The sequence below is a fragment of the Rhinopithecus bieti genome, unplaced genomic scaffold (genome assembly GCF_001698545.2).
Source record: "Rhinopithecus bieti isolate Rb0 unplaced genomic scaffold, ASM169854v2 scaffold_19722, whole genome shotgun sequence".
In the NCBI taxonomy this organism is placed as follows: domain Eukaryota; kingdom Metazoa; phylum Chordata; class Mammalia; order Primates; family Cercopithecidae; genus Rhinopithecus; species Rhinopithecus bieti.
The window spans coordinates 1,353,081-1,368,044 of record NW_016809905.1 but is presented as its reverse complement, the minus strand read 5'-3'; the positions used below and the strand labels follow the sequence as shown (position 1 = coordinate 1,368,044).

The 14,964-nt window shown below is 39.5% G+C and overlaps 1 protein-coding gene across 3 annotated transcripts; it reads left to right on the top strand.

The window, feature by feature from the left end:
* The first annotated feature begins 2,880 nt into the window (after positions 1-2,880).
* On the top strand, positions 2,881-14,334 carry FAM111A (FAM111 trypsin like peptidase A). Of its 3 annotated transcripts, none has more exons than XM_017890843.1 (4): positions 2,881-3,942; positions 4,055-4,162; positions 8,795-8,912; positions 11,037-14,334. In XM_017890843.1, the coding sequence occupies exons 3-4, from the start codon at positions 8,832-8,834 to the stop codon at positions 12,789-12,791; spliced, it is 1,836 nt and encodes a 611-aa protein (XP_017746332.1). In that variant the 5' UTR covers positions 2,881-3,942; positions 4,055-4,162; positions 8,795-8,831; the 3' UTR covers positions 12,792-14,334. The 3 variants fall into 3 exon arrangements, with proteins under 3 accessions (XP_017746332.1, XP_017746333.1, XP_017746334.1); XM_017890844.1 differs by having other exon boundaries at positions 4,055-4,801; XM_017890845.1 differs by lacking the exons at positions 2,881-3,942; positions 4,055-4,162 and having other exon boundaries at positions 8,792-8,912.
* The last annotated feature ends 630 nt before the right edge of the window (positions 14,335-14,964 follow it).

Sequence of the window (14,964 nt, the reverse complement as noted above, 5' to 3'; positions counted from 1 at the left end):
TGATTTATCAAACAGGTATTGATTTTCAGTGCTTTCAATGATTAAGAATAAGTTAGGGCAACAAAAAATGAAATCTGTGTAGAATATGATGAACCTGGAATTTTTGGTTTCATACATATGCGTGTGTATATACATATATACACACACATATACAGAGCAGTAATGGCTTTTAAAATAAATTCAAATAATAATAGAAAACAAAACATCTTCATGCGTGATGTAATATTTTTCCTACAAGAAGGCCTTGCTTTAAAAATGTGCATAAGGTTATGCTTTTGCATATTTTATGTAATTTCTTAAAGGTACATTATCAAATTAATATTTTCCAGCCAGGGTATCATATTTAAGGGTGATGGCAAATACTCCAAACACACCAGCTGTCACAAAATAATTAGGCCTACGTCTATTATTATCTGTTTCTGGTAATAAAATTAATCATAAATGATATGAATTATTGATTAAAATTCGTGTTTATAGACTATAAACCTATGAAAAGTCACAAGAGCATTATTTTTACATATTTTTCAAGAATTCAGATAACATGTAACCTTTGATTATAACAGAATTCATTTCTAGCAGAATTACAAATACAGCAATTATAAATATAAATGATACTTCGTTAAGTCCATTCTGCTTTTAACTGTGCAACTACTTACAGCAAGAGGCAGGAATAAAAAGGTGTGTATAGGTGTGGAAGAAAAATCACCGCATGCTGTTTTGACCTCACGTTGTAAAAGTAATTTCTTACTATCAAAAAAGGCGTTTTCCCAAATAAAAGCAAACAAACAAGGAAACAAAATACAGGAAAACAAAACAGAAACAAAACAAAACAAAAAAACTACTAACTGACTGTGACTTAAGTGTGAAGGAAAAAAACCCTTTGCAGCTAATGTTGGAAAAAGTGTGTCCCCTGTAGATTTAGTCTAAGAATTAAGAAATTGGCTGGGTGCGGTGGTTCATGCCTATAATCCTAGCACTTTGGGAGGCCAAGGTGGGTGGGCTGCCTGAGCTCAGGAGTTCGAGACCAGCCTGGGCAATATGGTGAAATCCTGTAGTCCCAGCTACTCAAGTGGCTGAGGTATGAGAATCACTTGAACCTGGGAGATGGAGGTGAAAGCCAAGATTGTGCCACTTCACTCCAGCCTGGGCGACATAGCGAGACCCTGTCTCCCAAAAAAAAAAAAAGAAAGAAAAAAGTAGCCTGTCTAATGAAGTGTTGACAACGAACCCAGGCTATGATTATAGAATAGGAGCTTCATAGTAATTGTAAGAACTCTGGTCCTTAGAAGACGAAAGTTAAATTTAATAAATAAGTTTAATGTTCAAAAGACCTTTCTAAAACTTGTTTGTAGACTTTAGAATGTGAATTTTATTTGGTTTAGATCTTACTAAGCTATATTTTGTAACTGAAATTAATACTTCATTTTTGCCCGAAATTAGTAGAAAAAACAATAGCCAAAGTTTGCTACCGAGAAATAAATGTCAATATTAGACTTTTTTTTGAAAATGTAGGGAACTGTAATTAGTAATATAAGTTAAGAAAATGACAAAGATGTCGGATAATGAAGAAAAAATGTTACAGTAATCTTTCATCCAAAAAAAGGTTATGTTCCTATTGCCTAAAGCCAAAATGTATTTCATTGCAAATATAAAGTTTAAGAATTGCTATTTTATGCCCTTTCTGTAGTAAGCCAACACATAACTTAGCATGCCATAAACGTTTTTAAAAGAAATATGATTAAAATTATACAAAATGACAAAAATTTCAGAAAGAATGTTGATAAATATCTTGGTACATAGTAGGTTTGGTTGCACAGATATTAGGTAGAGGAACATGTTTTATATCTTCTATAATAATAACTTTTTATTATTTCCTTGTGCACTAATGTTTTAATATATCAAAATCATTTGAATAATCTTTCTGGTAAATCTCAACTTCGTAGATTGAAAACTTTTTTAAAAACTTTACTTTTAAGTTTAGTGGTACATGTGCAGGTCTGTTATATAGGTAAACTCATGTCATGGGGGTTTGAGGTACAGATTATTTCACTACCAAGGTATGAAGCCTAGTACCCGTTAAGTTATTTTTCCTGATCCTCTCCCTCCTCCCAGCCTCCACCCTCCGATAGGCCCCAGCGTCTGTTGTTCCCCTCTGTGTGTCCATGTGTTCTCATCATTTAGCTCCCTCTTATACGTGATAATATGCAGTATTTGATTTCTGTTCCTGCATTAGTTTGCCAAGCATAATGGCCTCTAGCTCCATCCATGTCCCTGTATAGGACAGGATCTCATTTGTTATGGCTGTGTAGTATTCAATGGTATACTGAGTTTTCTTTATCCAGTCTACCACTGACAGGCATTTAGGTTGATTCTTTGCTATTGTGAACAGTGCTGCAAGGAACATACATGTTCATGTGTCTTCATGAAAGAATGATTTATATTCCTTTGGGTGCATACCCAGTCATGGAATTGCTGGGTTGAATGGTAGTTCTCTTTTTAAATCTTTGAGGAATTGCCACACTGTTTTCCACAATGGTTGAACTCATTTACACTCTCCCTAGTATATAACCCTTCCTTTTGGAAACAAATTTTATCAGTATATTCAATTCTTAACACCCTTGTTTTAGAATATTTTAAGCCTATTGTCCTTTAATCACCATTTGCTTACACATTGAAATGTAAAACAGGCAAAAGAGAAGGAAGAAAGGAGGGAAGGAGGGAGGGAGAAAATTGAGAGAGAAACAAAGATAAAAGAAAAAAGAGAGAAGAAAGAAGGAAGGAAGGAAAAGAAGGAAGAGAAAGAAAGGAAGGAAGGAAGGAAAGAAAGAAAGAGAAAGAAAGGAAAAGAGAAGAAGGATGGAAGGAAGAATAAAAGAAAAAAGATAAAGAGAAAGAAGGAAGGAATGAAAGAAGGAAAGAAAGAAAGAACGAAAATTGTCTCCAGAGTAGAACCCTTGGCTGCCATTGTTTGGATGCTGGGTACTAGCTGTGATTACCCTTTCTGAATGTAGGAATGCACAGATTCCAAAAGTGAGTATCACAGAAAAAGTCAGCATTCAAATATGTTTTAAGTTTACTCTATCCAAACCCCAAAGAACCCACAGGAGATGAAGCAGTAATTTTAGCTTCCCTTGGTGTATTGTACATGCATTTAAGGCCAGTTCCTTCCTCCAAATTCCCACGTGTTTTGTAGTTACCAACACACCATTCAACCCCATCTGTTTATATACATCATATAGTCCTCTGTCGATTGCATAAAAGTCGTCCCCTTTGTGGCTATAGTCACCTTCTCCAATACACATCTACTCAGAATGCAGGTTCTTAAACAGCAGGCTGCCTTGAAAACCCTCTCCAATCTTCTTTGATCATCAGCTTTCAGATGCATATTCCTAGAGCCCATATCATCTTCTTCATCACTATCATAAACGTCTCCACATATTGATGAACGTTTGGAGAATCGATTTATGACAAGGACGTTTACTCTTCCTGTATCCGCGGCTTCTTAGTGATTTTGTCCGAGTGTCCAGGCCTATCCCATCTGCTGGGGATGCCGCCCCCTGGGAAACGCCTGAATGTCCCCACTTGCCCAAGTAGCCTCAGCGCCTCCTATGTGCTGCAGCAGATGGCGCGCTGCAGACCCCAGCCTGGTGCCTCCACGCCTCCTCCCCAACCATGATGTACAGGCAAGGACAGGCACATTCTTGCGCCCCGACTTCCACCTCCGCTTCCCGCGCGCGCGAGACTCAAGCTGCTACAGTGGCTCTGCCGCCAGCGTCCCAGCTCCTCCCACATCTGAGTGTTCATTTCCTGCTCCCTCTGCAGCCCCGCCCAGGCCAACCTACCCGCGACTAGGACGCGTTCCCTTTCGTTCACGCTTTCCAATACTCGGGACTGGGGAAACCCGGAGAATAGAAAGAGGCAAGGACCGCCGTGGGCAGCGAGGTCAGTGAGACAGGGTCCTGCTCGCGGCGTCAAGGAGGAGCGCTGTGGATGCGTAGGATGGGGGCGCTCCCTCGGCCTTGCCTTTCCAACCACTTTTTTTGCATGCCACCAGGTATCCCCACCGCAACCAATCGGCTTCCGAAGTAGGTGATTTGCTGTCTAAAGAGAAAGACAAACTCCAATATCTTTCAGTCCATCAGCCAGACGCGCCATTCCCCAGGTGAGTTGTTTTTTGTTGTACTCGTGTAAAAGAAAAGTTCAAGGGAAGAGAACAGGCTCAAGTCTGCTTCTCACGCTGGCTCTGGGGATTAGGAAGTTCAGAAAGTTTTGTTTCAGACTGGCAGTGCTGTCTGATATAAACACAGCGTCAAGTACTGCACGCTGTAGCTACCTGAGGCCCCGAACAGCCAGTCTCCCCGCTTTTCCAGTGGTCCATAGAAGCAAAAGAAAGGAGAGACAGAAGAGGGAAGAGGTGCGTGGGAGGTTTAGGCGGAAGAAGCACGGCTGATTTAAAAGTGAAAGAAAGTAACCAATTGGTTCGCAGACAACCTTAAAAGGCTGGCGATTCAAACCCCTAGCCCCACCTGCTCCGTTTCCCGCCCAGCTGGAGCTCTGGAGTCTTTGCTTCCTCAAATGCGAGCGGGACCTGCACTGAGCGCTGGATTCCAGGCCCAGTGCTGGCGAGGCGCGCAGTGAGAGAGCACACAGGGCGCTGGGGTGCTCCGCGGGGCACGGGCGCGGCCGCGGCGGGCTCGAGTCCCCACTGGGAGGGGAAGGAGCTGGGTGCCGGGAAGTCAGGGACTGACAGCGCCACCCATCTGGGGAGCCGGGAGGAAACAGATTTTATTTTGGTGGTGCTGTAAGTCCCCTTGTGTGCGGGGTCGGGGGAGGGAGCGGGGCGGCGTGGTAAGATTGGAAGAGGCTTAGGGTTGGCCTCGACCCCCTGCCCTTGCCCCTGGAAAGGCAGAAAGTGGGGGTTGGGGTGGGGAAAAGCACGAAGAGAGGGAGAGTGAAGGAGGGGAGGAGAGGGAGAGAGACAGAGAGGGGGAAGAAGAGAGGGAAGGAAGGAGAGATTGAGAGAGAAATTCCTAAGGGGAGCTGTCAGGTGGGCTGGACATGGGCCCCAGGCCGCACTGCTTTATCCCTTTGCTGTAGGAAGCCAAGCAAGTCATTTAGGTAAGTAGAACCCTGACCTCAAGTATAAAACAGGGGTTGGTATAGGATAGCTAAGAGCACTTTATATTTTGATACAATCTGATTCATCCTGGATACTGGAAACAATGTAGGAAAGAGAGGATATTGGAGTGTTTTCTTAACCTCTTGCCCCTTTCCACTGTGATTGCTCAAGTACATGCAAAATTCATGTTTCTTTCTGCCCATTTTTTTTTTTTTAGTCTGTGTCTATTAATCACACCTATAGCAGCTGGATCCTCTCTCAGACTTCATAAGATGAGACTTCATGAACAGATACAGTGAATCCCTAGATTTTCTTAATAGTTGGGCAACAAGTTCTTGCATTTAAGGATGTTGCAACATAGACCAGTTCCACAATTATATATTTTCTATTTTTGTTTTCCTAGGTTCTCTGCTGTTTAAAAAGTACCCCTGTAGTGAGTGTATTGATACTGATACCATTTACATCACCTTTTTATTGATTATTTACTGGGCAACCTATTACATACAGGCAGCATTTTAAGGGCTTTGCATGCTCTCTCTTTCTCTCTCTCTCTCTATACACACATATACTATGTATAGATAGATTGCATATATATATAGTGTGTGTGAGAGAGAGAGAGAGAGAGAGATGGCGTCTTGCTCTGTTGGTCAGGCTGGAGGGCAGTGGTATGATCTCAGCCCATTGCAACCTCTGCCTCCCAGGTACAAGCCACTCTCCTGCCTCAGCCTCCCAAGTAGCTGGGATTACAGGCACCCACCACCATGCCCAGCTAGTTTTTAATTCTTAGTAGAGACAGGTTTTCACCAGGTTGGCCAAGCTGGTCTCGAACTCCTGACCTCAAGTGATTCATTAGCCTTGGCCTCCCAAAGTGCTGGGATTACAGGCATGAGCTACCGTGCCCAGACCACAGTGTATTTCTTAATCTTCATAACAAGGTTGATTCCCATCTTAGGGTGAGGAAAATGAAGGAAGAATAGTTAATTAATATGCCCAAGGTCATCCAGCTAGTAAGTGGCTACCTGATATTTGAACTCAGACGGTCTTATAAGGTCTAACATTATTTTAGCACTTCCATATTCATTATCTCATTTAGAATCATTGCTTCTTTTTACAAACAAGAAATTGAGGCACAGAAAGGCTAAATGAATTTCCTTAGTCATTGATTGACAGTAAACTAGAAAGCCAGGACTCTTGCTCCATAGTGGAATGGTTACGAGAGTAAACGTAGCCTTTAGGTAACTTCCATTTGACAGGAAATACAGGGGCTAGAACATAAGTTAAACAATGACATGAGGAAGCAACCCAGGAGGTGAACATTCTCTAGAGACAATTTTTCTGTTTTCTTCAACAAATCAATGCTTTTTCTAGAATAAAAGAACCTTATAAGACATATAAAGGAAACTGTGTACTTCAGTTGGATCTTAGTATGAATAAATCAGTATTGTGATTATATAAGAAAAAGTACGTAATTTTTAGAGATGGGAAGTGACCATTAGCGTTTAAATGTCATGATGTTTCTAGCTGTAACATAAATCATCTAGTAAAATAAAAGGATGGTGTAAGGGTAGCCAAACCCAAGTTCAGCAACTCACACCTCAAAGCCAAACATCAGAGATGAGAGTTGGTGGGAGGAAAAGCAGGTTCCTTCAGAGAGCCAGCAAACTGAGAAGTTGGCAGACTAGCATCCCAAAGTACCCTCTTAAGTGAGTACAAGTTTCAGGCTCTTTATGTTAAGGGCATGGGGAAGGGAAGGGATTTACAATCAAGAAGTGACCATTGACTGCAGACATCTGAGCACTGTCAGGGGTCCAAGAAGGTTGGGAATGTCTTTGTCCTGATGTTCCAGTAAGCCCAAACATTGATTTGTTGAAGAGAACAGATAAGTTGTCTCTATAGAATGTTGATTTCCTGGGCTGCTTCTACATGTTGCTGTTTAACTTATGTTCTAGCCCCTGTATTTCTTGTCAAATGGAAGTTATCCAAAGATTATATTTATTCTCCACATCACAACCCTCCTATAAATTTTTAACAATGTGTAGTTGTTTACATACTTTCCCTTTAATCCCAGAGTTAGTTTTAAAACTACATGTTTTGCATATTATCTCACTGCTCTAAAATTAACCTCCCCTCCATGCATGAATGGGTAAAGGCCCCGTGAACAAAAATAGAGTTAGTTATGTTAGTTCTTTTACTGTTTCACTGTTACGTAAGTTGGCAAAAAAATGAACAATTATTAACTATGTGATAGGTATGTACAGGTTCATTATACCATTCTCTCATTTTTTTCTCTAACAAATTTTTCATAATAAAAAGTCTTGAAAGTATATTCTCTGAGTTTTATGACCTTGAGTAAAAGTTTAAGCTCCCTGGGTGTTCCAGCTCTTTGCCAGTAAAATGAGATGCTAGTACCTATCTCATAGGGTTGTAAGAATTACGTGAGGTAGTTGATGAAAAGCACTTAGAAAAGGGCATAGTACACCATATGCCTGTTCCATGCATTTATTGAATGTACCTTTAGAAATGTATCTTTTTCAAGGGCCTGACATGTCTCAGACATTGTTTTTAGATATTGAGGTACAAAGGACAGACATGGCTGCTGCCCTCAATGGTATTTATTTTTCTAGCGCTATTTATTACTATTGAAGATGTCACAATTTTTATTTTTTATTTTTTATTTTTTTGAGACGGAGTCTCACTCTGTCGCCCGGGCTGGAGTGCAGTGGCCGGATCTCAGCTCACCGCAAGCTCCGCCTCCCGGGTTTACGCCATTCTCCTGCCTCAGCCTCCCGAGTAGCTGGGACTACAGGCGCCCGCCACCTCGCCCGGCTCGTTTTTTTGTATTTTTTAGTAGAGACGGGGTTTCACTGTGTTAGCCAGGATGGTCTTGAACTCCTGACCTCGTGATCCGCCCGTCTCGGCCTCCCAAAGTGCTGGGATTACAGGCTTGAGCCACCGCGCCCGGCCGTGAAGATGTCACTATTTTATTTAAAGTTTGTTCATCCTCTTCTAGGGAGACATCAGAGGAGAGATAGAAGGAAAAATACCTCTTTAAACAAAAAATCTAAAGCAGCAACTAAGGTTTCTGACTATCATACCTGGCACACTTTCCAGATTTCTTTTTAAAATCTCATTCCAAGTTTCTTTCATCAGCTCTTTCCTCACCACTTCCCTGTAATTTTATCTTCCCTTGCCGTCTTCATCTTAAATGGAGACCAGATTTTAACATCAATGTAACTAGAACACCTTTCTGAAATTTCCAACTGAAAATTATTATGTTATTTATACCTGCATTTGAATTCCATCTCTGCCACGTAGCTCTGGCCTTGGGCAGCTCATCTACCTTCTCTAAGCTATACTTTCCTCATCAGCAAAGTGTAAATATACCTAATTTGCATAGTATCTATAGGAATTTGCAACTAGAGATAATTTTCATAAAGTGTTTAGTATAATTTTCATGAAGTGCCTGACACGCAGTATTCTGGAAAAGGGAGCTTTTATTGTTGAGGTGATTATAGTTGGTGAATAAACTATCTATTTGCTAAGGTACCATCTCCGGGGAGAGCAAGGCTGGAGCTCAAGGGGAAAGATGGGACATAGGACACCAGCTAATCTTTTCCTCTGTACAATTAATGACAGCTTTGAAGATACTGCTCTAACTTGAAAATTTGAAATTAGTATTTCAGCTGAACCATCCATTCATCTTCAAGCCATCATGAGCTGTAAGAAGCAGAGGTCACAGAAGCACTCAGTCAATGAAAAATGTAATATGAAAATCGATCACTATTTTTCTCCGGTATGTCTGTAAATTCTACTTCTGTAATCTAGTCATCCCTTAGTATCCATGTGAGATTTGTTCCAGGATCTCCCTTGGATACCAAAATCCATGAATGCTCAAATTATTCACATAACATGGCATAGTATTGGCATATAATGTATCATATCCTCCTGTATACTTTAAATCATCTCTGGATTATTTATATTACCTAATAAGAGGTAAATGCTATGTAAAATGTTGATATACTATATTGCTTAGGGAATAATGACAGGAAAAAAAGTCATGCATGTTTAGTTCAGGCACACTAGTTTTTATTCCCAAAATATTTTCAATCTGCAGTTGGTTGAACCCATAGATACAGAACCCACGGATACTAAAGCCTGTTTACCAATATTAGACTTACCTATCCTTGGCATTGGGTTTTATAGTTCTTCTTGCCGAGAAATTACCTTGAGTGTTGGAAATATTAAATAACTAAAATTGTCCTTACTTATTTTATCCTTTCTGTTTTGGGGGTAGCATGGGGAAGAGAGTTGTAATACAAATCTTGGCTATATCAAAGCAGTCTTTAATGAAAACTATCGTAATATTTATTGAATAACAACAAAACTTCAGTACAATATGTTACAGTAAACTATGTAATAAACCAAAAATAATGCAATTTCATAGCATGAAAACATATACCATTCCAAATGTGGCTGATCTATTCAATCATAATTATAACCCACGTTTGAATACAGTTTATAAAACAATTTTTTGATATATTTGTTCTTGCCATAACCTTGTTAGGAAGTCAGGAAGGATTCTGACAAATCTTCAATTTGTTTATTGGAGAAGAGGGAGCAAGTGAGTTGTTGCTTAAGACAGGGATGAAGTGAAGCCTTGGAGTTAAGTTTAATGACATGTAATTGGGCCTTTTTCTACTGATTGGGCTCTATTATCGTATCAAACCATTGTATCTTTCCCTGAGTCTAAAATGCTCCTTGAATTTATCAAGAAAAAAGTTGAAGAATGATAGACATTTGAGTATGCAGTTTACAATTTCTCAACTTGTTTTGTTTTGTCCTGGTTCTGGAAAACTAGAATATCCAAGTATCCAAAAAAGTCTAAGGCAAACTTAGTTATGTTTTTCTCTCTCCTATTCCATGACAGAGCTAATTACTATATCCTATCCCTCTTCCCCTTTCAGAGGTGTCTATATCTGCCCAAGAATCACTTTAATAAGTAGGAAATTTATCATAGTACTCCAACAGGGTGTATGAAAAGATGTTTCTGATAGCCTTAGGCTGAAGGGATGCTCTTTGAGAGTTCATATGTGTGCCCAAGGAAATCTGTATTACCTTAAGTCCCTTTTATTTATTTATTTTTGATCTGGAATATTAGTATAAAGAAGGAAAACAAATGTTAACATGTGCTAGTCATTGTGCTAGGCATTGTCATACAGTGATGCTACACTTAATCTTTACAATATTCCTGGCATTGTTATTCCCAGTAGCAGTAAGGGGCATTGCTGGCATATGGACCCATATCTGCTGGTACCCATGCCATGATGAATATGACTTGGGAAAAATGTGTGTTTTAGACATAAGAAACAGACACCCTAATTTTTCATTGAGTTTCTACTATTTGATTAATCCTCTTTATTTAATTCCGCTCCCCACCTTCACCCCTGTTTCTTAAAATAATGCCCTTCAAAAATGACAATCATAAATGCAAAGTTTACCAAAAAGAATATATACACTAGTCCAATGGAAAAAATAATTGGATTAGGAATTGCAATTTTGATACTCACTTTATTTATTGGTTATTATGTGGCCCTAGAAAAGACGTCTACAAGAAAAACTTTCAGTGCCTTAGTTTCTCCATCAAAAGGACAGATAAGTCATGTTTGTTCCTCCTTATTTTATAAAATTTGGGGATTAGTTGATGTAATAGAGAAAATAAGTTGAGTTCTTTTCATGATATATGCTGGGTGAATCAAAGTATTTATTGTCACAAATAAGTATATTATAACCAAATGATTAGTTAAATAATGATGATTTTGTTTAATATGTAATGCTTATAATAAATTGCATACCTGAAAAGAGAAACAAAAGATGAGGGTTGCATTCAGAGTTTTAAAGTATCTAACATTAATTTTAGGTATCTAAAAAGCAACAGAATAATTCCAGTACTTCTCAAATGAGGATGGAGTCTAGAGGAGGCCCAAGAGACGTAACTAATACCCAGGCTCAAGAATTCCATTCACTTAAGAAAAATCCAGAAGACCAGACCATGCCCAAAAATAGAATAATACTTGTTACCTTGGATGTAAACTACAGGAAAAACCAAAATATGAAACATGAGCTCACACATAGTGAGAATGGTAGCTTATATATGGCTCTCAACACTCTCCAGGCTCTCAGAAAAGAGATAGAAACTCACCAAGGCCAAGAAATGCTTGTGCGTGGCACAGAAGGAATCAAAGGGTACATAAACCTGGGAATGCCCCTCAGTTGTTTCCCTGAAAGCTGCCATGTGGTCATTACGTTTTCCCAAAGTAAAAGTAAGCAGAAGGAAGATAACCATGTATTTGGCCGGCATGACAAAGCATCGACTGAATGTGTCAAATTTTACATTCATGCAATTGGAATTGGGAAGTACAAAAGAAGGATTGTTAAATGTGGGAAGCTTCACAAAAAGGGGTGCAAACTCTGTGTTTATGCTTTCAAAGGAGAAACCATCAAGGACGCTCTGTGCAAGGATGGCAGATTTCTTTCCTTTCTGGAGAATGGTGATTGGAAACTCATTGAAAACAATGACTCCATTTTAGAAAGCACCCAGCCAGTCGATGAATTAGAAGGCAAACACTTTCAGGTTGAGGTTGAGAAAAGAATGGTCCCCAGTGCAGCAGCTTCTCGGAATCCTGAGTCAGAGAAAAGAAACACCTGTGTGTTGAGAGAACAAATCGTGGCTCAGTACCCCAGTTTGAAAAGAGAAAGTGAAAAAATCAAGGAAAACTTCAAGAAAAAAATGAAAGTAAAAAATGGGGAAACATTATTTAAATTGCATAAACTAAAGTTTGGGAAAGTAACAAAAAACTCTTCTTCGATTAAAGTAGTGAAACTTCTTGCACATCGCAGTGACTCAGTTGGGTACTTATTCTGGGACAGTGCAACTACGGGTTGCGCCACCTGCTTTGTTTTTAAAGGATTGTTCATTTTAACTTGTCGGCATGTAATAGATTACATTGTGGGAGACGGAATAGAGCCAAGTAAGTGGGCAGCCATAATTGGTCAATGTGTAAGGGTGACATTTGGTTATGAAGAGCCAGAAGGAAAGGAAACAAACTACTTTTTCGTTGAACCTTGGTTTGAGATACATAATGAAAAGCTTGACTATGCTGTCCTGAAACTGAAGGAAAATGGACAACAAGTACCTGTGGAGCTATATAATGGAATTACTCCTGTGCCACTTAGTGGGTTGATACATATTATTGGCCATCCATATGGAGAAAAAAAGCATATTGATGCTTGTGCTGTGATCCCCCAGTGTCAGCGAGCAAAGAAATGTCAGGAACGTGTTCAGTCTAAAGAAGCAGAAAGTCCAGAGTATGTCCATATGCATACTCAAAGAAGTTTCCAGGAAATAGTTCACAACCCTGATGTGATTACCTATGACACTGAGTTTTTCTTCGGGGCTTCCGGCTCCCCTGTGTTTGATTCAAAAGGTTCATTGGTGGCCATGCATGCTGCTGGCTTTCCTTATAACTACCAAAATGAGATTCGTAGTATCATTGAGTTTGGCCCTACTATGGAATCCATCCTCCTTGATATTAAGCAAAGACATAAGCCATGGTATGAAGAAGTATTTGTAAGTCAGCAGGATGTAGAAATGATAAGTAGTGAAGACTTGTGAGAATTCAGTCTGTTAGATTTAAGGGAATGGCTTATGGAGTTATTTCATAGACATTGATAATGGTTTTCTAAATTCCAAAATGGTCATCTTATCAATAATAATAATAATGACCATTTTCTATCTGCCAGGCATTTTTCTAAGCACATGAAGAAATTAGTCCTAAAAACACTCTGAGATGGACTATAACTTGCCCAGTTTTTTGTTTGTTTCTTTGTTTTGTTTGAGACTAAGTCTCACTCTGTCGCCCAGGCTGGAGTGCAGTGGTGCAATCTCAGCTCACTGCAACTTCCACCTCCCAGGTTCAAGCAATTCTTACGCCTCAGCCTCCTGAGTAGCTGGGATTACAGGCAAACGCCACCACACCCAGCTAATTTTTTTTTTTTTTTTTTTTTTTTTTCATTTTTAGTAGAGACAGTTTCACCATGTTGGTCAGGCTGGTCTCGAACTCCTGACCTCGTGATCTGCCTGCCTCAGCCTTCCAAAGTGCTGGGATTACAGGTGTGAGCCCCACGCCTGGCCAACTTGCCCTATTTTAAAGTCAAGCAATGTGAAGAATAACAAGATTAAATAATAATCAGTTTCATGACACTAAAAGTCTTATAATCATTGGGTTTTTTCATCTTTCATATCTTTGCCTAAATTCATTTGCTACAGTGCAGGAACCAGAACTTGTTCATCTCATGATTGCCTACATCTAACATAAGGAAAGTAAGTGCTCAGAAAAATGTGCAGGTCAATCAGTTGCAAAAGTTGGGGCTGCAGTTAATGCTTAGGTAAGAGCTAAATGCTTGATTAGAAATGATCTCAAAACCTTTTAGAATTTCCAAAATCCTCATATTGCTGAAACTGTCAGAATATATGGGTCCCGAAATTCAGATGATAGTCACTCTTCCCATATTTATAGGCTGTTGAGGCAAGAGATATCTTAAACATCATATTACTTTATTTAGATTTCTATTATTTCAATTATTAATGTTATGTTTTTCTCATTGTTTTACTTCTTCATGGTATTGTGAAGACTGTATAGATGATTGAACCAAGCCTGCAAATCTCCCTCATTTGGAATTCCACTGGACCCAATCTGTTTTCCTTTGCCATTGCAATGCTACTAAAGCCATACAATATCAAGTACCCTCCCTCTAGGTCCAGGGGCTATAACAGAAGGTGGGCATGTAGGATTTTAAGGGCTGGTTTCAAGGGGTGGAGTGTAGGAAAACAGCCTGTTGCGTTGCAAGAGTGATGTCATCTTGAAGTGCAGCTGGCACGATGACTGCTATTTGACTCCTGCATACCAAGATAGTCTGCAGCAATGTCTTTAAACAATGCTAATAGTGCAGATAACCCCTCATAAAGATGCTTATCTGACCTCCCCAGTGGTCAGGTGTTTCACAAGAAAGTCTGAGATATGACCAGCTACACATGTTTTGCCAAAAATGCTTGCTATATAAAGGGTACTTTTGGGAGGGTGAGTGCCGCCATTTAGTGGCTGCTAGAAACATTGCTTCTGTTTGTAAGTTCCTATTAAATGTTTCTTTCTGAGAAACCATATTTGTCAGCCTCTTTCTTTGGCCTCTCAGCTTCTTTGGTCTTTGGGGATATGTTTGCACAGACCTGCTCACCGTGAAACACCTGGTGACTTTTAATGAAGAATGGTATTAGAAACCAAGATCTAGGCACTAGATATGCTCATCGCTGGTGGGGTGTTGTTTCTTTTAGGCCCCCCTCAGCTGACAGGGCAAAGAAATATTTGTGTGTATATTTACCCATATATGTATATGTACACATGTATATATGCCTTGCTTATCTGTAAATTCCAACTCCAAACAGTGAGAAGCATGATGCCTGCCATCCCTCACACATTCACTTAATTGCTTAATCCAAGTATACATATATAGCAGTGTCAGAATTGTTAACCTCTACCTCAATGGGAAATAATTTTATCAACTAGAATACAGTGCCTACATGCAATTTCCTTGCTTTTAGTCTTACATATTCCATTCATTCCCAAAGTTATTTCAGTCACCCTCTTCTTTCTCACCTCCTTCAGTGATGTTTTATATGCTTATAATACAGTTATACATACATATAATAGTTAGATTTTCTTGTCATAGTTTGAATTCTTTCCTTTGACCCCTTGACCTCCTAAATGATATTTTAATGTGTATACATTGAT